The sequence below is a fragment of the Macrobrachium nipponense genome, chromosome 24 (genome assembly GCF_015104395.2).
Source record: "Macrobrachium nipponense isolate FS-2020 chromosome 24, ASM1510439v2, whole genome shotgun sequence".
NCBI lineage: Eukaryota > Metazoa > Arthropoda > Malacostraca > Decapoda > Palaemonidae > Macrobrachium > Macrobrachium nipponense.
In genome coordinates this window covers 2,866,271-2,890,632 of record NC_061091.1, presented here as the reverse complement: position 1 = coordinate 2,890,632, position 24,362 = coordinate 2,866,271, and the positions used below count along the sequence as shown (strand labels likewise).

Genomic DNA, 24,362 nt, shown 5'->3' with positions numbered 1-24,362 from the left:
TTGTTACATGAAGTTGGCAAAGAGTTCTTGGTGAGGGGCTGGGACGAGCGTGAAGTAGATGCAGCAGTGGATGTCATGGCGGCAGATTCAACAGTGTTGGAGTTCTACAGTTAGGAGGTGGCAGGAGGCCAGACCGTAGAAAACAGGGTAGGAGAGGTGGGGTGGAGTAGTAAAAATGCTTTGATGCTATTGGTTGAGGCAGGGTGGGGCTGAGGTAAATGAACAAGCACTTAACAAGATAAGTTGGCAATGTTAAGGGTAATAAAAGTAAATGGGTAGTTAAGGAACTAAATGTAATGTGGGATGGGTTCAAAATATGAATTAATACAAATACATATATAAGGGGCCCACCAGGGGGCCGAGGGTGGGATTAAGTCCTGGGTGGCAAATGTGTAATAGGGCCTATAGTTGTGTTAATAATACAAAAGACCAAATTAAACATAGGTTAGCATATAACAAAACTAATTAAACTTGTAGGGGATGTTGCCTGACCAGGGGTGGGGTTGGACCTGCTGTAACCCCCCTTAAAGAACCAAACCAACCTAACATAACCTAACCTAGCAGGGGATGTAACCTTACCTAGTAGGGAACTTAACCTAGTAGGCAATGTTGCCTGACCAGGGGGGCTTTGCCCCCAGTACCCCCCCTTAAAGGCCCTAACTTACCTAGTAAGGAATGTAACCTAAACCTAGTAGGGAATATTGCCTGACCAGGGGGCTTCGCCCCCCGTACCCCCCCTTAAGGCCTAACCTAACCTAGTAAGGAACGTAATTACCTAAACCTAGTAGGGAAATACTAGGCCTAACGTAGCCTAGTAAGAATGAACCTAACCTAGTAGGAAATCGCCTGAGCAGGGGGGGCTTCGCCCCCCGTTTACCCCCACCCCCCCTTAAAGGCCCCTAACCTAACCTAGTAAGGAATGGTAACCTAACCTAACCTAACCTAGTAGGGAATATGCCTGGACCAGGGGGGTTTCGCCCCCCCGTACCCCCCCTTAAAGGCCTAACCTAACCTAGTAAGGAACGTAACCTAACCTAACCTAGTAGGGAAATACTAGGCCTAACGTAACCTAGTAAGGAATGTAACCTAACCAACCTAACCTAACCTAACCTAGTAGGGAATATTGCCTGACCAGGGGGGCTTCGCCCCCCCGTACCCCCCCTTAAAGGCCTAACCTAACCTAGTAAGGAATGTAACCTAACCAACCTAACCTAGTAGGGAACATTGCCTGACCAGGGGGGCTTCGCCCCCCCTTACCCCCCCTTAAACAAGGCCTGACCTAACCTAGTAAGGAACGTAACCTAACCTAACCTAGTAGGGAAATACTAGGCCTAACGTAACCTAGTAAGGAATGTAACCTAACCAACCTAACCTAACCTAACCTAGTAGGGAATATTTGCCTGACCAGGGGGCTTCGCTCCCCGTACCCCCCCTTAAAGGCCTAACCTAACCTAGTAAGGAATGTAACTAACCAACCTAACCTAACCTAACTAGTAGGGAACATTGCCTGACCAGGGGGCTTCGCCCCCGTGTACCCCCCTTAAAGGCCTAACGTAACCTAGTAAGGAATGTAACCTAACCTAACCTAAACCTAGTAAGGAATGTAACCTAAACCTAACCTAACCTAGTAGGGAATATTGCCTGACCAGGGGGGTGGGGCTTCGCCCCCCCGTACCCCCCTTAAAGGCCCTAACCCTAACCTAACTAGTAAGGAATGTAACTAACCTAACCAACCTAGGTAGGGAACATTGCCTGACCAGGGGGGCTTCGCCCCCGTACCCCCCCTTAAAGGCCTAACTAACTAGTAAGGAACGTAACCTAACCTAACCTAGTAGGGAAATATTAGGCCTAACGTAACCTAGTAAGGAAATGTAAACAACCAAACTAACTTTAGTAGGGAATATTTCCTGACCAGGGGGGCTTCGCCCCCCCTTAAAGGCCTAACCTAACCTAGTAAGGAATGTAACCTAACCTAGTAGGGGAACATGCCTGACCAAGGGGGGCTTCGCCCCCCCGTACCCCCCCCTTAAAGGCCTAACCTAACCTAGTAAGAACGTAACCTAACCGAACCTAGTAGGGAATATTGCCTGAACCAGGGGGGCTTCGCTCCCCCGTTACCCCCTTAAACCCTTAAAGGGCTAAAACCCTTAACCTAGTAATGGAATGTAACCTAAACCCAACCTAACCTAACCTAGTTAGGGAATATTGCCTGACCATGGGGGCTTCACCCCCTGTACCCCCCTTAAAGGCCTAACCTAACCTAGTAAGGAATGTAACCTAACCAAACCTAACCAATAGTAGGTAACAAGTAGGAATGTACCCCAACCCCCCCCCCCCTCCGGTATCCACCCTTGAAGAACTAACCAACCTAGCCTAACCGGGTAACCCCCTTCAAGGAAGTAAAACTAGTAGGTAAACCAAACATATAACAAACTAAACCTAAGGGTATGTGCCTAACCAGGGGATGGGATTCGGCCCCCAGTAGGTAAAATGACATATAAACCTAACTTTGATGGGTGTGGAAGTGTTGTAAAATGTAAAAAGTAACCATACATAACTGCATAATAGTAAGGAAACTGGAAGGGAGGTGTAAATTGTAATGTCTGTAAAAGTGTATAATGGAATATATTGAAATGTAGGTTTTATAAGAATAATGGCAAAACTATATATTTAAATATTATATATTGAAATGTAGGTTTATAATAATAATGGCAAACTTTAATATAGGTATTGTATCGGTGAGAAATGCATTGTAAATGGTGTAAACGTAAAGAGCCATCGTGAATACTGGAAAGGGGAGGGATTGACTTGTGTATAAATGATATAGGGAGTGTGTATGTAATATGCAACGCAATGTGCAATTTCACGTAACAGGTAGGTAGGTAGGTATCGAAACGTCCTAAAACTGAGTTCTATATAACACGTAGGCATTTTAGGTGTCTGTCCTCAATTATAACATAATATTTCAAGTTATATATGGTGAAATGATTAGGTGGGGATATTTCAAAACAGTTATTATACAAATACTATGGAAAAATGAAAAGGAATAAACACTAGAATTCACATAACATGTTTAATAAACAAATTAGGTAAATTGCTTTATGTAACTCAACGTATGGTTACCAGCCAGGGTTCCCAGATGACACCACTACCAACCAGCCAAAGTCTACCATGAAACCAGCCAAAATCCCGCCAAATGGAAATCCAAACCAAACCCAAATAACCGGCAACTATATGTGCGTTATATCTATCTTTATAAATGCATATTTTTTATCATATATATGCTTGTATAGCGGCATCATAGTTTTAGTTAGTAATATAAACTAATATAAGAATGCAGGAAAAAAAAACGAGAATGAATTGAAATTTTGAAATGAGGCTCGTTCTCTGAGAATCCGGCAGCCTGTTTTGTGGTCATCTTGGTGTGTGTGTGAGTTTTATTTTAATTCCATCTACATATTTTGCTTAAATGTTACCAAGTTTTTACTGAAAACCTATTCAAATTCCCCAGATGTTCCTGAAAACCTTCAAAAATTCCCAATCTGGGGAGAGATTCCTCAAACGTGGGATCAGTGTTTAGCTCAAATAGAAAGTGTTTGAAAACCAGCCAAAATACCACTAACAGCCAAAGTGAATTTTTGCCCACCAAATTAGGAAAAAAAGCCAAATTTGGTGAGAAACTGCCAAATCTGGGAACCCTGTTACCACCCAATCCTTCACTCAGTCCGGTAGCAATGTAGGGGTCATACTGTAACGTTTTGGCTAAATACATATATCCCTCCCGTACCCCCATTTCTTTCCTCACTAAGAAGTCTGAGTTTAGGCCAAAAGCTCCCTCCCTTAGACCAAAGACAATACACGAAAGATGGGAAGCTCAAGCTACAGCCGCATCGGCCGCATACAATTTAGTACCTGGCATGAAATGAAGATGGCGTTGGCATTGCACCTGCCTACATCGTTCTGTTTGGGTTTAACTTTTTCACTAAGCGGGGCATTCAATTTCAATCATGAGTCGGCGTAGCCATCATCACCCGTGTGTGGTTTGCAATAGGACGAAAAATGATTTTCCCCATATTGATTTTTCATGCTTTTCCTCAGAATAAAGAAAGGTAATAAAATCATTACATCTGTTACAAAGTACATGATGACTTTTAGAGAAAATGAAGAAATAAAATAGACCAAAGCAAAATTGAATGTCGGTGCAGTGTTATTCCGAAATAAATATTGGAAAATATTTACAATACGGTGGATGCCTCTAAGCGGAAAGAAAATATATTTATTGCGATTTTCGACTAGAAAAAATATTTGCCATTTGAAACCCCAACAACCAAACCTAACCTCCTGTTGGTGTACATCAGTAGCCTAATCATGTCAACAGTAAACCTAACCATATCAGCAGTACCATAACCATGCCAACAGTTACCTACCATGTCAACAGTAATTTGCAATGGGAAATGAAGCTATTTTGCAAAACATATCAAAATAAACTTGAAAAAATGACAATTTGTCGAAAATTGCATTTTCCTAACTATACAAAACCTGAGGTCCTTTAACAATAGGAAGTAGCTAGCGGCAGCTGGAACGGTCGTAAGCTTCGAACAATGGGGAGAACGGTAGTTAACTGCTTGTCCGACAGTCGCGCGCCGCGCGACTGGGAGGTAAACAAATCACTTTTGCTTTTGGCCCATGCAAAATACGCAGAGTGAGGGGTGGCATGAGGAGGGACTATATGTAAAGGACTCAGGTTTGTATAGTTAGGAAAAATGCAATTTTCGACAAATTGTCATTTGTTCCGATACGTAATACAAACCATCGGTCCTTTAACAATAGGAAGACTCACTTCTTGGTGGGAGGAATCTGAGTCTTTTGATGAACAGACTGGTGTTCGTCCATCCCTGGAATGCCTCCCTGGTCGTAAGAGCGAGGGGAGGGATCCAAGCCTCTGTCCGATTGATCGGGGTGTGCACCGCAGGATCAATGGTCAGACCTCTGGGCCGAGTACTAAGAGAGAGGCAAGCGTATCTCTTCGTACCAGCAAGCAAGAACTTGTTCCTGTTTGCAAGAGGCAACATAAAGTACGGGTTGTCTCAAGCTGGCATCCACTTCCTCCCCCTTGTTGGAGGAAGTGGTGGATAATACGCTCCTATCCCTAGTGAAAGGGATAGGATGGGGCTCTGTTGAGTAGACTCACCTGCATCTTGTCCTAATCCAGCAGGGTGACGACCGTGTCCCTCTAACCACAGGTAGAGGGGAAGAAAAAAAAGATGGGAAGAGGAGCCAGTCACTCTCTCATTCACTCATCCATTCTTACGGTCACACCAGGACTCGATGCTGTTCAGCCTGCGAGGGTCTGGGTTCGCTACACAACGTGTTGAGCAGCCACCACGGGTCCCAAGGAAAAAGATCCAAGGACCTGTGGGCAATATCCCGAATGGTAGAAGGAAGGGCATGTGGTCTGGTTGGACCAGACCCCTGCCTTCAGTACCTGCGCCACGGAGAAGTTCTTGCGGACAAGGCAGCATCTCCTTCGCATCGAAGGCGGTGAAGTCCATTAGGGAGGGGATTGTGAACGACTCGAACCAATCGTCAGGGACCGAAGGGTTCTGAGTCTTCGCTACGAAGTTCGGTACGAAATCGAGCGTCACGGATCCCCATCCCCTGGATGCTTGACTTCGCAGGAGAAGTCATGCAGTTCCTCAGAGGAAAAGAAGGAAATAGTCGCATGACCTATCCCACTCTTCTCTACTTCGGTGATGTCCAGTACCATACTGGTCATGTCGTTTGCCACGAAGTCTCTCGCATCCTCCTATCCCCATGCAGCGAAGTTCTCGGTAGTGGATAGGACACCGACACTCCATGGTGGGTGTCAATGGTATGGGTACTGTGACAAGCTATTAAAACGAAGTAATGATTGCTCTGTAACAACCGAACTAAGTCAACAGCGTAGTTCGTAACTGACTCGGCCGCTCTGACAGCTGCCGACTGACTGCGTTCGGTAGGAGGCAAGTTTTGTCAAAGCATCCGAGTAAGTCACGTGACCTTCGCCTTTAAAGGGTTATGCCGAGAGACCAAACAAATAATGTATTTGTTTGTTTTTCACCAATGCCGGACAGCGAGGTGATGATTCTCTTAAGGCATGTGCCCAACAGGCGAAAGTCAATGCCTTCTAGAGACCGAGGTCCCTGAAGGCAAAACATCTCATGGTTGTTGAATCTCAGCTAAGGAGAAACAACACTATGTACCGTTGAAGACGAAGGTAGATATTGAATGCAACCTACGTCTTCACAGACGAATCAAGAGAAGAAGGATTCTCAAGATTCATAACCTGCTGCTTACAAAATGACTGAAAACGCTAACCGCTATTTCATGCTGTCCGGTGAGAAGTCGCAGTTGCAATGAAAGCGTGGCGTTCTTCAGTAATGAAAACACAGGGGAAAGCCGCCTGAAGAACTGCTTCTCATGGGCTGAACATTTGGAAGTAGAGCTGTCAGGTCGGAAAGTAGGCGATGTCTTTCTGACACATCTTGTAATTCGGGTTGAACAATGAACAATTGTACACCTACGAATACGAGATATTTTGAAGACAAACTCAGATGTCTGCAAAATCATTCGCATTATCGCAGTGCGATGCAGCGGGAGACTTGTACAGACTTCTGTTACCGTGCGGTAAACAGAAAGATGAAAGAGTCCAAGAGATATCTCTGTTGAAAATTCTCGCAATGTCGAAGGCGATGGAATCTAGCGTCACAGCAGTAGATGGTCCTTCATTATTTCGAGAATCCCCATTAATCAGAGACTAAGTCCATGATTGTTGGGCAGAGATACGGTTCGGTAGTCAATCAAACCAGGGGAGAGAGAGAGACATAACTGACCGTGCATCTCGGAGGCCCAGCTGATACTGAGCTGCTGTCAGGCAGTTCAATACGCAGTAGTTGAGCCTGAGCTCTTCGCCGACTCGTCATCCTTGAGTTGCCATGTAATCCATTATTCCATGAAGGAATGCGTTCGGCTAGAACTACCGAGCATAAAAGATATGCTCGAGCAATTATATTTAGGCGAAACGAATTTCGGTAAATATAAAAGTTGAAATGGTGTTGTCGTGACAAAACCATAAGTATATAAAATTGAAACTGAAAACTCCTGGGAGGTTGCAGGCAACCCCGAGTTGCAGTTCAATTAGAATACTTCTCTTCTAAGTCGCAATCCGTAGATAAACTAGGATATGCGCCTACCCCTCGGACCATTCAACTGCTTAGTAGAATCATGTCGCAAGGTTAATATACGTAGTATATTTGTAGGATTCTGAACAACGATCTCCATCCTAAATTCTTTCCTTCAAGAAAACAAAATAAGGATTGGAGATCGACCACCTTCGATCTCTATCAAAGAGTGAAGGAGAAGTCTTCCTCGAAGGAAAGCTTCAATGGTGAACAGAATACTAAGACGATAGTTCAAGCCAAACTGGATATTCCCGTCCGATCTTCTCTATTCCAGGTTGGTCGCCTACTGTAAGATAGTTTCTTTCAGCAGCAGTCTTCTTCCCAATGCTAGAAATTCCAGGAATTCGAGCATAGGCGAGGTTCCCGATTATCATGTAACATCGGGGATTCTCGTCTCGCTCACTTTAGACCGTGGTCTCGCCTAAGTGTTTGGAGATCGTAAAAAACTCGAACACTCTGAATGCGCTAGAAAATTCCTTAGAATTCTAAGCAGTCTGCGAAACCCCCACCGAATTCGTGAAACGATATCGGCTGGTGTCCTCGCGATTCCCGTAGAAATCGAGAATGGGGGCAGGATCCCTCCTCAACGACCGGGCTTACGTCAGGTAGGACCCGAAGGTCCCCCCGGTAGCGCAGTCCCGAACGTCGGGATCCTACAGAGAAATCTCTGTAGGATCCCTCCCCTTTCCCTCGTAGCCGTAAGGAGAGAGGGAATGGGGGGGGAATTGGATACTCGCTCGCCTTCCCAGTGGAACTAGCAGTTGGAGAAGAATAGGAGCAGCCATCGCCTTGCGGCGATGGTCTCTCAGAGTCTGGGAAAACGTATCGTCAGGAGAAAACGTTTTCCCGCGGAGGGTTACGAACTCTCACTGTAGGTAAGGGTCTGCCGCCACTGTGAACGTCGTCTGGGTGGGGCTGATCGACACCTGACAGGAGAGAGCCGATACCGTCCTCGACTCATTCCAGTCCTCGTCGAGGTCGAAACCTCTCAGGAGGACCGAAGGAGTATTTAAATACGGTGTCCGAAGACACGTAGAAACGCCGCTGTCGCAGTAGAGGAGGTGGAAGTAGCTTGATCGACCGGCCAGAACTGAGCGAGCCTTCTTGTCCGGAGACGAGAGAGACTGGTTCGAGACAGAATCGGAAAGCTCCGATCGCGGCAGACCCACCGTCGGTTTGGGTTCCCTCTCGGGCCCCAAAACGACTCGAGCAGAGACGTGGGCTCTGCTGGTGGGAGCGGCAATCCTTCCGCAAGGTCATTATGCTGACGAATCAGCTTAATGACTTCTGCAAATTCCTCTGTATCTCGGGAGTAACCGCGTCTTGCGGAGTAGGACCGTCCAGTCCCTCCAGCAAGAACAGATCCCGAGATACTCCTCCTTCCGAAGGAGGAACAGCGGCAGACCCTGACGGTCGCCTCCAGCTACTTGCACGTATGTCCTGGTCGGTCCTAGAACCGTGCCTGGTCCATACGGCGTCATAGCGGGATCGCGAGCGGCGCACCTCTCGCGATCACTCATAGGTACCTCGCTCCTCCCGGTGTAGCCCGAGGAGGTTGAAGGTACAGGAGAGGCAGACCTGACGCCCCCCCCTAGCTCGCTGGCAGGACCAGCGTGCTTGGAGGGCTGCTGCTGATCGTCAAACCCGCGGTGGCGATCGAGCAGCAGGCCTAGCCTTGCCGCTCGCCTGGGGCGAGAGGCTCGGCTGAGAACGTCGACGCTGATCTCTAGCGGTCAGGCGAGCTGTTGCTGGTTACCATCTCCGCCCGGTCCCGATGGGAGCGGCGTCAGGTGACCTGCTAGGTTCGCTGTCGCGGTGAGACCGGCGAGCGTCCTCTCGGCGCGTCGAGCCGCTGGTACCAGCCGTGGTTGGTACCGACGGCCGCGGGGACCCTTCCTCGCCTCAACTCGTGGCTGGTCAGCGACCGTCACGTCAACCCGAGCAGCCAGCTGGTCGCGTGCGAGAGCATCCACTGGCCATGGCGAGAGTCGTCTGCACGACTCTCGCCAGTCTTCTGCTCCGCGCTTCGGTCTTGACGGCGAGCGAGCTCGGGCGTCAAGACTTTGGCTGGACGATCTCCCGCGGGAGACCGTCCACTCGGTACTTCTCGCTTACGAGAAGCCGAGGCCGGATCCTGGTTTAGCGGCAGAACCGCTAGAACCAGGCGAGGAAGTGCCAGCTGAAGCTGGTACTCCTCTGGTCCCCGTCTTCTTCTCCTTGGTAGAAGAAAAGACGGGCCCTGTTCCCGAGGGAGCAGGAGGACCAGCAGAAGAGCTCCCCGAATCGCCGGAGCGAGACGGGCCCTTAGAAGGTCCCGAAGGAGCCTTCTTAGGGGGGAAAACCCGGGTTACCAGCTGGTCGCTGCAACGAGCGGCCGCTGGCCTGGCAAGAGTCACTGAGCGTCTCTCACCAGCCTTCTGCTCCGTGCCGCGTTTTGGCGCCGAGCGAACTCTGGCGCCGAAACTTGGCTGCACGGTCTCCCGAGGGAGAACGTACACTCGGGATCTCTCGCGAACGAGAGACCGAGCCGGAACCTGGCGTAGCGGCATCGCCGCTAGCACCAGGCGAGGAAGTACCAGAGCTAACCGATACTCCTCTGGTCCCCGTCTATCTTCCTTACGGAGGGGAAGAGGGCCCCCCGCTCCCGAAGGAGCAGGAGGACCAGCAGAAGGACCCCCCGTCCCACCGGGTGGACGGGCCCTTAGAAGTTCCCGAAGGAGACTTCTTAGGGGGTGGGGGGAAGGCAGCCTTCTTCTTCTTCGGCTTATGGGCTTAGAAGTCGAAGGGGAAGAGGCAGCAGCAGACGATGAAGACGAAGATGACAGCTTCCTCTTCTCCTCTTCCTCGTCAGCTCACGGCAGGACCAGTCGTCAGGTCCTCCATCCAGGCCGGAGCCGGGGCTATTGCCGAAGCAACACGGCCCGACTGCACCTGTCCGGAAGGACCTGGGACTGGGAAGACACACCTGTGGGCAGGACCAGCATGGACAGGCACAGGAACCAGGAGCGACAGGAACAGCAACCAGCTCAGGAGCCGGCAGGAACAGCGGCAGCGCGGTAGACCCAGAAGGGACAGCCAAGCCAACAGCGGGAATCACATCAGCGGCAGGTACGGCAGCCCAGCGATGCGCCTCGTAGAATTATCGGCAGCCAGCGGAACCTGGGTCCTGGCGGCCGGTCCAGGGGCGAGCTGCTGGAACAGCGGAAGTCTGGGGCAGGCAACACGAAAAGAAAACAGGCGGCGGCGGCAACCCCACCTCGGTACGGCTGCGGCCCTAGTAGCGGCAGACGGCGTCATCGACACAGCATGGGGAGTGTAGACCAAGAGGGGGGGGAGCAGCATAAGCGGCCGTGGTAGTAGTGGAGACCGCCCCAGACCTCGCTAGACGCTGCAGCAGCCCGTGGATGCTAGGCACGCCCTGCTCCGCGGTGGCCATACCTGTCCAAGGTCGTCTCCCACGGATGTAGCACCTGCGGTAACATAGATAGATTAGTAAGAGGGGTTCCCTCACGCACGGGGGGAAGACATGCCCCACCCCGAACGCAAGGAAGACCCCAAATACAAAATACAACGAAGAAGCTGAGCGGAGGGCAGGAAGGAAGACGAAGAATCGGATACCAAGGGAGTCGCGGGAGAGCTTTCCGACGACTTCCTGGCAGACCTTCGCTTCCCCTACCCCCGCACAGCAGTGAAAAGTAATATGAAAATGAAACAGAATACTGCCCTTGCGATTCACTTCATAGAACTTAAAGGGGAAAAGATCAATTCCTGGGTAAGAACGGAAACTTGATCCAATAATATGATGCTATCATAAAATATATATGAAAATGAAACAGAATACTTGCACTTGCGATTTCATTTGCACATTAAAAAAATCGTAACGGATCAATTCCCGGGTAAGAACGAAAATTGATCCAAATTAAATTTCATGCAAATAAATAAATGAAAATGAAAAGAATATTGCAATTGCGAATCCACTTCATTGCATTCTATTATACAAAATTAAAAGGCTCGTGCCGAGCGCAATCACACTCTCGGTAAACGAACGCACAGGGCAAAAATATAATGAAAAGAGTACTTACATTTTTCAATTACACACTTTCGCCCAAAATACATGACTCGGCGCGAGCGCGCCCGCCCTCGGCACCGAGACATAATTCAAGGGTTCAATTCATGAAAAGAGAGGAAATCGCCGCATCTACGGCGATAACTCCATGTTGGTTCATAATTAAGTAATGAAAATGAAAACAGTGTACTTACAGTTTCATTTTCAAGTCAAACAAACCATTAGTAGAAAACACAATATAAACAAAGCATACGACGATGAAGCGGGCAGAGAGCGATGACGAACACGTCCTTCACACCCGCGGCCGAAAGCAAAAGTGATTTGTTACCTCCCAGTCGCGCGGCGCGCGACTGTCGGACAAGCAGTTAACTACCGTTCTCCCCTTGTTCGAAGCTTACGACCGTTCCAGCTGCCGCTAGCTACTTCCTATTGTTAAAGGACCGATGGTTTGTATTACGTATGCGGAACAACTATATTTTCTTGTCATTTACTGGCGTCAATTGTATTTCAAATAATACCTTTAAGTTATATTTGCATACCTTGAAAATCTCTAGAAATATGAAATAACCATACCAATTCCTATCACTGTCATACAATTCGTGAATGTTGGGTCTCCAGCCTTTTCCAGATAGGCTACTCACAGCAACCTTTGATATACCTTGCTATATATACTTTAGTTAGTTTGTTATATTCTCAGCAGCTTACCCTTGGGTTGTAGTTATAAATGTTTACCTTAATTTTTCAGTAATAAGCAACTATTTAGCAAACCAAAGTTGTTTCATCAGGAAGGATGGATCTTGTGGGAACATTCATATGGGAGAGAGCATAAGTAGGTTAGTTAGTTAGAGTGTTTTACTTTAATTTCAAGTTCACTAACCTTTTAATTCTATGATAGAATTTTCCTATATGTATGGATAAAAGCATTCAAAATAAAAAAAAATTACATGCAAACCAGCATATCTGCTCCCACAAAATCCATTCTTACCGTTTCATCTATGTTTCTGCATTATATGCTCGTAATTGTTCAATTTTTAAAATGAAATCTTGTAATTGTACCAACACCCCACATAGTATTCCAAAGTAAATTTACCATTTGGCAGCAAATGTACGCAGTAATACAGTAGTAATAAATTGGCAAAACAAGTTGTGAAAACCTATGATATTTGCTTGTACTGTACATGTTGCAAAAAGAAACATGGTTCAAGTCAATTAGAATAATTTTTTCAAATTTTTTTAGGAATGTGCATGCTTCTTGCAGAAATGGCATTTTACTAGAAAATACAAGGCAGAAGTGTTGGTTACATTACCTTCATAAAAGGGTGCCAATTGAATATGCATTTTTGAGAACTCCCACAATTGGGCTATGAGATTTTAATAAATAGTTATAAATAGGTTCTGACTTGATCAAGAGCTTAATAAATAATCATAAAATATAATAAACTGTATTCATTCCTCTAGCTTCTTAGATTGTCTGACACATATGTATTGTTTTATGTACAGTATACAATCATAAGCACAAGCCGCAAAAAAGGAAAATAATTACTGTATACTATATTGGTGAACTAATAAGATAATTTGAGAATAAGTTTGTTTCATTCTAACTGCCCTCTCAATTTTAGATCAAGATACTTAGCAATTAATGTTAACTGCCCTCTCAATTTTTGATAAAGATACTTAGCAATTAATGTTACATTAACTAAAGGATTTTATTTAATGATTCAGAAATGCCTAATATATAAGTCATAAGCTATGATAGAGCTCTATAATCATGTTAACAAGCAATATTAATCGATTTAGTATCAATTAATTTATAAAGAGAAGTTTATTGCAGCATAAGAATAAATTTTAACATTTAAAAAAGCCGGCGCTACGCCACAGCCGAGTTTTAGTTGAGGCACCAGATCAATAGATGGCGCGCATTCTGACGGGTTGGATGATGTTTTTTTTAATGGTATTAATAGTCAGTTTCCCATCTTTCGTGTATTGTCTTTGCCCTTAGACCCTTACAGTTAGCGCATGCGCAGTAGCATTAGCGCATGCGTAGTAGGATTCATTGTTGTGGTAGTAGACAAATATGGATGTGGAACGGCTCCACTATCGCTAGTTTTGTTATTTCTTTTATTTCCGCCTGTATTTCGTGTTTTTTAAAAGTGATAAATGTGGGAAATGCCACAATAACACGGCAAAATCTCTCCCTAAGTGGTTTCTCCCCACCCAAAACCACGGTTCCCACAGGGGTCCCCGTTACCGTAGGATAATAGTTGGGGTTTTGTCCCCACCCAAAAACCCGGTTCCCAATGGGAATCCCCTTTACCGTAGGATAGAATTCAAAGGTAAATTAGAGTCGTCCGAATAAATATTACTTCAAATTCTTGTTCAGGAGGTAAAACTGCATAGAAAAACCGCAACTGCCATACTCTGGGCTGCCGCGGATAGGTACACTAGATCTACCCCTACCCCGTAACCCCAACACCCAAAGCTGGTACGGGTCCTTAAAGTCACCGGCCTAGGGCCAAGCACACTGATAAATCAGCCCCTATGATAATTTGCTAATAAAGTAACCAAAATAGCTAGTATACTACAGGAAACTGCAATTTCCAAAGAGATTACCTACCTAGTAGACGCGCCGCGTCTCTATTACTTTGATTAACCCTAAGCTAGTCTTAATTAACCTTCTTACCATGTAAATTAATACAACAAAACGTCAAATTTCCTATATATCACTTCCATACTCATCGACGTAATCGGCAATCTTAGAAATCACAGGAAAAAGTGACGTCTTTAGACGGTTGACAAACCGTTGCCCGACCACCAAAATCCAAAGACCCCTAAACACCCATGAACGTCTACTCTAAAGAAACTACGGGATCCTTAGAAGAAAAGTTCCCTCAAACGTGTATGTACGCTGAAGCAAAATTTTTAAATATTACATTTCTTATATGAGCCTTTATTTTTTACGCTAGCAGACGTCGAACTTTCAGAATATCATGTAAATTTGGGGAGTCAAAATCAATATTCAAGGGCCTCAGGCATTTTTGATGGAGATGAACCCTAGTTTACAGATCAAAAGGTTTCTGAATTCAAGTTAAAGTACTCATATATAGGTATGTATCCGTTCATTGATTCTTTCAATTAGCTTTTCATAACTGATGGGAATGCCTTGTGACCGCAAGACATTGCATAATATGTTTCTGTGGACGTTGTCCAATGCTTTGTTGCAGTCAACAAAGTAATATGATGAATTTCAAACGGAGAAGACTAGGAAATTTTGCTATATACTGTACTTTTATCACAGGCGGATTTTGCACCAAATACACGAGATTCCTTAGTAGATAGTTATCAAGCTTATTTACTGAAAATTCTATTCTCTTATTCCGACAACCTAATCAGAGATTTTTTTTATTACAATAAAGGTTTAGTTCATCTGAAGCGTATAATGTTCAAATTTTGCAATCAGGACATTTTATTACATCATTCTTAATTATCTGTTAAATGAAACTCTTTGTGAATTTTTATTCCGTAAGTAAGTAAACACTAATTAAAAACATTTTCATTTTCTCACAACCGGATTTTTTTTTAATTCATTTTTTTTTCATGCAAAGACCAAAAATATATTACATATATATATATATCTATATATATATATATATATATAAATATATATATAAATAAATAAATAAATAAACAATACCAGACAGTATACTCGGAAATTCGATCAGCACATGCATTATTGCGTGTTAAGTTCTAGGCTAATACTTCCACAAGAAAAGTCCTAACATTAATTGCAGTAAATGTAGGCTGCAATGTATACGGCCTTTTTTATATATATATACGTAGTACAACCCCTGCAAATCTTACTCAGTCAAAAAAAGAAGACAAAAAATACAGGCCTCAACTCGTATCTAAATACTAAAATTCATAACTTTGCACACCTTGCTGAGCCAGAGAGGGAGGAAGAGAGAGGAAGAGAGAGAGAGAGAGAGAGGAGAGAGAGAGAGAGAGAGAGAGAGAGAGAGAGAGAGAGAGAGAGAGAGATAGAGAGAGAGAGGAGAGAGCGAGCTGGAGGAGAGAGAGAGAGAGAAATCTTAAAAGTTTACGTTACGAACACAGCAGGTTTTGGTTTTCTTTAAAGAAAATTTTATACTAAAGAAAATAGAAGCCTGCCAATTAATGGGTAACTTTGTTATATGTTTCTATAGTCTGAGTATTTTAATGAATGTAACTACTACTCATCTTAGACCAGCAATCTACGCATATCATACGAATGCTAGGTAATAATATAGGATACTGTAAATGCTAAGCAATGATGTACATTTGTATTCATGCTTCCTATGGACCTGAAGAAATTAATTTCATGTTGGCAGTACTTACTGGTTACGGTGTCGTCTTGTTCTTGCACAATAAGCTATAACATTAAGCCAAACTTTAATTGTGTTCCTTAGTTGTCTCAACTTCCATGGTATGATTATCTTACCGTAGCTATCGACCTGGCCATGTGAAGATACACACCTTCAAAATGCTTGTAAATACCGTTCTGACTCACTGAATGTTTTTAACCCAAAAGAGCCACAAAGCGTCGTATACTTGAAGCTTGTATACCCATATAATTAACAACAACAAACGGTACTTTGCATCTTAAATGGTCAGGTAATAAAAATGACATCGCAAGTCATATATTTAAGGATTTTAAAAGATCTGTTCAAATATCAACAAACATCATACGGCCGCCAGCCAATTCACATTACACATTCCGAAGAGGTCGTTGTGTTGCTACCATTGCAGTATTACGTTTGAACAGATACCATTCTTCCTGTTTTCTTTCTCTTCTTTTTAGGAAAATGTTCGTCAGGAAATATGCTAACACCAAGAAACTCGCCTCCGAATGCCCGTGTTAGTTTGATACTTTGTTTAAAGTTATCATCACTTTACATAAAAACATCAAACAACCAGCTTCAGCTCCTGACTTCAATATTGTAAGGTTAACCATCCAGGCAACCTGTGGCTTTAGGAGTTTTGCCAACAGAGTGGTATATTAGGCTCTGAATCCAAGCTGTGCCCTTATAATAAACCAATGTCTTGGTCGAAGTTGTTTTGAGCAATTTTGAGCCCGAAGTCAATCAATATGTCTTAGAAATTTAGCTGCGTTTTGGCATAACTATCTTATAAATTGTAGTAGTTTAAAGTTAATATCTTTTGTTAGGACGAGCATAATTAAATACAGGGCCAGATACAAGGTTTATTGTGAATCCGTTACAACTTGCTGCAAAGGACCAGCACACCGGGAGCATCCCAACACAACAACGAAACCGAGAACTCAAAAACAAAAGACGTTCACAGCAGGGAATAGAATCAGAATTAACAAAGGAATACTTTAATTTTTTTTTTTTATCTAAAACTCTAGAAAAGCAATAATATTCCAATTTAAAACATCAGACAATTAAATGAATCAATACAATATTACATCATTATGGAGAGATAAATCATCATATACAGAGGCATATTCTAGAAGTGACATATTATGTTCCTTTGACCATCCCAGCTTCAAAAAATTTTTCAACTGAGACAATACAGCATCCTTATTGGTGAAATGTTTAACTGCCTGAAAAGAGCTGTCATCAGAATCAAGTAATTCAACCAATTTAACATACTCAGCTGGTGTACCAGAATGAAAATCATCATCAAGTGGCAATCTGCCTAAGGCATCAGCAATTACATTTTCCTTCCAAGGTTTGTGAACTAATTCATAATCATACCGAGATAACAACAAAGCCCATCTTTGTATTCTAGAATTAGCATTACATGGAATCTGTTTCCCTCTTCCAAAAAGTCCCAGTAATGGTTTATGATCAGTTCTAGCAACTGTATTCCTGCCAAGCAAAAAATATCTAAAACATTTCACAGCAAAAATAAGAGCTAATCCTTCTTTATCTAACTGAGAGTAGTTCCTTTCTCCTTTAGAGAGTTTTTTACTTGCAAAATAATTTTTTTTTCTTGGTCACCAACCTTTTGTAACAAAACACAACCCACACCTACAGGAGACGCATCCACTTCAGTGATTAAAGGACTATCCCCATCAAAACTAGTCAGCACTTTGGACTCTGAAAAAATCTCTTTTAATGCCTTCAAACGCCTTCTGCTGTACTGAAGTCCATCTAAATTTTAGATTTTTCTTCAACAAATCATACAAGGGAAGAAAAGTTCTTTACAACCTTGCAATAGTGAATAGTCATCCCTAAAAAAGATTGAACTTCTTCAACATAAGTAGGACATGGGCAATCTAAAATAGCTTTCAGTCCCTTTGAAGATGGCTCGACTCCTTCACCCGAGATGTGGTATCCTAAATTTACAATCAATAGATTCAGCCTCCAAAACAGTCTTAGTCTTATTTATTTGTACATTATGTGCTTGCAAAAGTTCCAAAACCTTTCTTAATCGGTGATCATGCTCCTTTTTGGTAGCACCACTTACAATAATATCATCTAAATAAGCAGCTTCACCCTCCACATTTGCCAACACTTGGGAAATAAACCTTTGGAAAATACCAGGAGATAAGGACAAGCCAATAGGTAAGCACTTATATTTAAACAATCCTTTATGAGTATTAATTACTAAGTACTCTTGACTTTTCTCATCAATGGGTATTTGAAGATAAGCATTCTTTAAATCAATTTTGGAAAAAAACTTTCCCTTACCAACAACTGATAACAATTCCTCTATCTTTGGTAACGGGTACCGGTCACAATGAATTTGTTTATTCAAAACTTTAAAATCTCCACAAATCCTCATTTCAACCTTATTTTCTTTCAATACAGGTACAATAGGAACTGCCCATTCACTATGTGATATGGGTGCTATCATTTCATCCGCTACTAGCTTATCTAAGGCATCTTCAATCATTTTCTCGTAATAAAAAGGAATTGTGCGTGCTTTCATAAACTTTGGAGTAGCATTACCTTTTAAATTAATCTTAGCCAAAATACCAGTAATAGGTTTACTTGAATCTACCAAGTAATTATCTAGCAGCTTTTCTGCACTCACATTAGCAACCTTTATTACTCTAGTACCTTCATCTATTCCAGCCAGATAAATACCTACTTGCTGCATTAAATCTTTACCACACAAATTTGTATTACAAGAATCAACAACATAAAATACCTGAGAAACCTTTGTGCTATTATAAAGTACAGGAGCTAACACTTTGCCTAAGACATCAATGTTCATATTATCATAACCTCTTAGCTTTTTATTGCATGGTTCCATATTTAGTTTTAAACTATGTACTCACTCTTTGGTTATAGTGGACACAGAAGCGCCACTGTCAATCTCAAATGGAACTAAATTCTGATTAATACTGAAAATAATTCATCAGAATTAAGAGCAAAAACCTTTCCTTTAACCATTAACAATCTATCATCACTGTTGTCTCCACAATCATCAGTAGTTTTTACAGCCTTCTTACCTTCAGCCCTACTATTGGAAGCCTTATACCTAGGTTTATCACTACTAGGCCTATGAAGAGAAATCTTTGTTTGCCTCTCTACACACCCTTTTTAGATGACCTTTCCTTTTACAAATGTTACAAGTCAGATCTTTAAACCAACAGTCTATACTCTCATGAGGAAAACCACAATGCTTACAAGATGACTTTTCTTTTCTCACTGAACTAACCTGTGGCTGTGATTCGTTCCTCTCACCAACAAAAGCTTTTTCCTTGTTCAAAATTCTTTCTAAAACTGCACTAGAGGTCATAGTTTGGAGATCAATATTCAAAGCAACTAAATTGGGAAAATATACTTCATTGTCCACTGCCATAAACAACTGATCTCTGACTCTTGAATCGAAATGATTACCAAAATTGCAATCTTTTGCTAAAGCCTCGAGGTCAGTATACAAACTATTCACGGTCTCATCCCTCCTTTTTTTTTTCTTTGTTGAAAAGCTATTAAACTACGATGATAAGGTTTCACAATGTAATGTGATTTCAATACAGCTACTAGGTCATCGTAAGTCTTTGTATGGGGTAAATCAGGAGCACACAAATTACCCACTACACTAAAAACATGAGTTCCAATTGACACTAGCAAAACATTTTTCTTTTTGTCATCTTCCTCAATTCCAAGATTACTAAAATTAGCCTCTAATAAACTAAGCCAAAGATCCAGGGTTATCTGAGAAGAATTAAAAGGATCAATCTTAATCCGAGTACTTGTCGCCGTCAATCAACTGGCCTTATGGAAGTGTCCTCAGAGCCAGTAGGCTATGCTGAACTCATCAAAAATCCTGGAAAATCCTTACATCCACATGAAGTTCTTTAGGACCCTATGCTCCTCTGCGTGGATTCTCGTCGCCATTTGTTAGGAAGAGCATAACTAAATACAGGGCCAGATATAGGGTTTATTGTGAATCCGTTACAACAACTTGACGCCAAGGACCAGCACACCGGACGCAGCCCAACACAACAACGGAACCGAGAACTCAAAAACAAAAAGACGTTCACAGCAGGGAATAGAATCAGAATTAACAAAGGATTACCTTTTTTTTTTATCTAAAACTTTACAGCCAAGTACTTTGCCTACAGCCTTTTCCAGTTTATTGTGATCCCACCTTGCAACAAAATATATATTGATTATAAATTTGATTATTTCAGTATCTTGCATTCTATACAGTGGTTTTCCTGTTTCTCTCCAGATTTTCATTCATAAAGCAAGCAAGTTTTACCCTATTAAATGAGAAAATTAACCTTTGCTAACCTCCCCGATCCTTTGAAATCACAACTAAAGCCCAAAATGCTTAGTGACAGAGCTCAATAACAACTAATGCAGATTTAGAGGAGTTTAGAGAGTTAAAACTATTTAAACTTTAAATCATTGAAATTAAGAAAATGTCAAATAACTTTTATAATGACCATAATTATTTAACAAGCATCACCACAGTATTCTTCTTCATTTTAGATTGCAAATGTAATGAGTTCTCTCCATCTTATTTATGTCTTACAGTCTCCAGATTACTATCAAGTCTAGTTCTCCTTTTCCTGCAAAGGGGTAGTGCCATCAGTAGACCTCATACATTACACTGCAGGCATTAATTAAAAGTTCTTGGCAACTTCCCTTGCATTCCTTTGACTGTATCTTTCTTCCATCTTACTCACCAACCTCTACTAACAATTGTTTCATGGCCTAACTGCTTTTTGGTTTCCCTCCTGTTAAAACTTTAAAATAAAAAAACTTTTACTCTCAATTTCCCTTTCAGTGCTAAATGACCTCACAGGTCCCACCAAATGGGCAACAGCTACTGAGAAGTTTGAATTGGGAAAATTTGCAGTAAAAGGGAACACATCTCAAAATGCACAGAATGGTACTTCTCAAAAAGATGTGGTAAATTAGAACAAATTTTAAATAATAAAAATGAGTGAAAGTGAAGCAACATTTCTTGGGTTGGTCTCTGAACAGATTCTCCTGGTTTATTAGCTTTCATCAAAAGCATAAAATCAACAGCAACACAGACAAACTGAGAATAAATGAAGGCAAGATGCTGCAAAGACTAAGGAAAAAGAAACCTTCAAATACAGGACATCTGGACTGTACAGTAAGTTGTCAAGAAGAAAAAAGTAAAGTTTTTAAGGCGTAAACACCACACAATTACATATTAAAAATGTTATACACAAAGAACCAGTTATTCAACTATAAACATGAAGTACAAATAGAGTGCCTATCATTTGGACCAAATGAAGGCTGATAGGAGGGACCTCCAAATATAACCATACATGATGATGAAGGAAAATTTACTTGACAGTACAACAGAAACTCTCATTAACTGCCACCTATGGGTTTAAGTGTGTCCATTACCTGCAAATGGCCAATAATGAAGATAAGATTCTGGCTTAGCTTGGGCTAGGGTTTCTATGACACCAGTATCCAAAACTAACCCTCACAAATTCCAGTTTAGGTTAGGAAACCACAGCAGCATGGACTCACATATTCTTGGTATCCACAGTGTCCTCAAAGGAGTTACAAGGGAACCACAAGAGTAACTCCTCTTACGATGTAAATTGGCTATGCTTTCAAAAACTACAAATGAATATGTACGATTACATTAGTAACGCTTCTCAGACACCTTCATCCTCACTGTGTCTAGTAAGATTTCTCATAGGATCTAACTGCACCTCAAGGTTTCATTGAAGTTGGTATGTTTTCCTCCTCCAGTGTTGCAATGACAAAGGCAGAGAGAATCAGGTTTCCTAACTGATGTAGGCAGTGAGAGGATGCCACTGGAAAGGGGTGCTGCTGGGGAATGTAAAAACGGAAGCTCAAGGCCTTGCAAAGGGTATTAGGTTGACTTACACAGAAGACCCAGGTTCAGGGAAAGCCATGAGTGGCAGCTGCTTATGAATCCTTGCCCAAGGCAAGAGCCCATAGTTACCAACAGGCTGAATGTTATGCTGCAAGATATGCCAGGACATCTCTGTCTCAGGCAACCCATTCATTCTATAATCTTATCCATACATTGAGACACACTTGGGAGAGTTTGAAGGCATATTGAACTGTATTTCTCATCCAACATAATTTGGGGCCCTATGTAGGTCTTACTTGTCTCCAATTGTCCCGGACATCCTGAAACGCACACAAAGTTCCAAGACATGTGAAAAGATATATAAAAACATAAACATCGAAATTAAAACTCTAAAACAAATAAAGGGGTCCTGTCTCCCTGAAGGCAATACTCTCTAGGAGACGGACCAGATTTATCACACACAACGCAAGTGATGCCGATGCAGATTGAAAGATAAATCTATTGTAAAAGCATCTATCTTCAGGAATGTCAACATAGTAAACAAGGATGGCTTGTCTAAAAACATTGACGTCCACAAAACTTCTGAGAAGCGCAGGCCAAGATAAAAAAAAATCGGCTTGGAAAAGGAGAGCGAGGCGAAACTCCGCTTTCCATGGCGGTACAAAACTGGCATATTACAGGGTACGAGCTTGGTCGTTGACCAGCCATCCACCCTGTATTTGCATGATTCGCCAGATGCCATAGTTTCCTTGTTTTACAATCTTTGTTTTTACCTGTTTCAAGCTATTGCTAGGTTATCCTATTGTTAAGACCAAAAGTTTGTTCCTTGTATGAATAAAAGAACCTTTTCTAGTATAACCTCTTGCCCATGTAACTACTACTGTAACTGCTTATCAATTAGTTACATCTGGTGCGTTCTTGGAGATGACTATACAGTACAACGTATACAACCATATCCTGTTTTTATTTCTCCAGCAGGTATGAGACACCAACCTATGAGGATGATTTTTTGGAAGGAATGCTTCTACACACCACTTAGTATAATTATCGATGTAAACCATACTTTCTGGAAAGCAAAGCAATTCACCATCAGCAATCTCTGTACAGGGAGTACCACTCAAGGTGCCTTGCATGGCAAACTGTAGCTGGAATTAAAGGTCCTTTGCAAAATCCTGTCAGTAACAGTTGCACTGTTTTCTGCCTTTTACTCTTAGTAAGTTCACTGGTTTCTTCCTGATTAACTGACCAACATCTTTAATACCTTCCTTCAACTTCAACTTTCATTTTAACAATGAATCCTTCTCACATGCCCTATGATTCTATGATCTCACTAAGGTGATTAATAGTATCAATGATGAAATTATAATTACGACTACTAGCAGGGAGTGCTAATGCAAAGCAGATAAGACATCAATTACTGTTGTGTTCCATGTGCATTTGCAACAGCCGAGGCAGACAACCTTTTCTCTCTTGGAAAATTTCAAGGCAACTTCCATCATTGGTTTAACATTAAGGACAATACCTGCACTTACCACTGCTTAAACTGATCACCTCTTTTCCTAAGTACAACCAGACACTCCACTGATTTCTGAAATCTGAAAACTGAGAATCTGTTGATGCAAAAGTTCACATCAGTATCAGAACCTAACAGAACCATTAACACAATGACAAACTGCTTTAAAATGTCAACTAATCCACTGCTAAGTTCTTAAATAGTATATGGATGTCTGAGTACAACCTCCTGGAGCATCTATCACCCTCTAATTCCTTATTTACAAGTATGTAACAATATGTCGAAAAGACATGGTAAGGTACAAATAACGTCAACATTTACATCAAAATAGTGACTTTATTTAATGCATGTTTATACAAGGTGACTAAAGTCAGTTATTTTATACATGTATATTTCAGGCAAGTGCACATATGTGGTTGGTGAAATATTCAGAAGCTAGTCTATATTTAAAATACAGTATACAAAAGCAATACCTGTATCCTTTCCCCATACTTATGAGTCATGAAAAAAATTCACTGCTTTGCCTTAACATTATCAAGCCAAAAATGCTTCTTATTTGATATATCCAAGCAATTTCTAACAATTATATCCTATATAAAGAGAATTCTTTCCCTGAATGATCACAAAGGTTACAGTTATGACATCATCAGATAAAACTATACTAGAGGTGCTTTCTAACAGCATTACCTTGCAGAATGCAAACCTAACTATAGTCGATTCACATCAACCGTGCATCTGATGTCTAGGCCTGTCCCTTACGATGCTCCTGATTGGCTGCTAATAAGCCAATCACAGGGCTGGAGACTCAGTCTCTCTCGAGAGTTCACATAGTCAGGATGCATGTTCCAGAACATACATCCTGCCTGTGTGAACTCTCTCGAGAGACAGTCTCTCCAGCTCTGTGATTGGCTTATAAACAGCCAATCAGGAGCGTCGTAAGGGACTGGCCTTGACATCAGAGGCACAGTTGATGTGAATCTACTATAGCTTTAACTTTTCATTACTATAGCTCAACAATGGATGCAGAGCCTCTGAAAAAGGTTATATGATCTTGACTGGGACCCAGATGATTTTGGCCGCTCTTAAAGCGAGAGAAAATTTGCCAAGCTGCAAATGTACTGCATCTCTTAGAGGAACCAATGCTGACGAAGGACAAAAAGGATATCAGTTTACTAAGTGATTTAACTACTTTTCAGCATGAACCTCTCAAGTGGAAGACATGTAATGGGTGGAATGTATGAAACTGGGAAAAAAAAAAATAAAGACCTGTAGT

At 42.3% G+C, this 24,362-nt stretch overlaps 1 protein-coding gene across 3 annotated transcripts in view; it reads right to left on the bottom strand.

Annotated features, from left to right (window-relative positions):
* Window positions 1-16,515: 16,515 nt before the first annotated feature.
* The window catches only part of LOC135204839 (transmembrane protein 18-like), a 29,988-nt gene continuing 22,141 nt past the window's right edge, over window positions 16,516-24,362 (bottom strand). For 2 of the 3 annotated variants that reach the window (XM_064235073.1, XM_064235064.1), the window contains one exon: window positions 23,406-24,231. Coding sequence is in view for 1 of the 3 variants with exons in the window: in XM_064235051.1 (XP_064091121.1) it covers window positions 17,605-18,546 (942 nt within the window). In the remaining 2 variants the exon portion in view is untranslated. Of the gene's footprint in view, window positions 24,232-24,362 lie in introns of all 3 variants that reach the window. The other variant, XM_064235051.1, reaches the window with a different exon arrangement.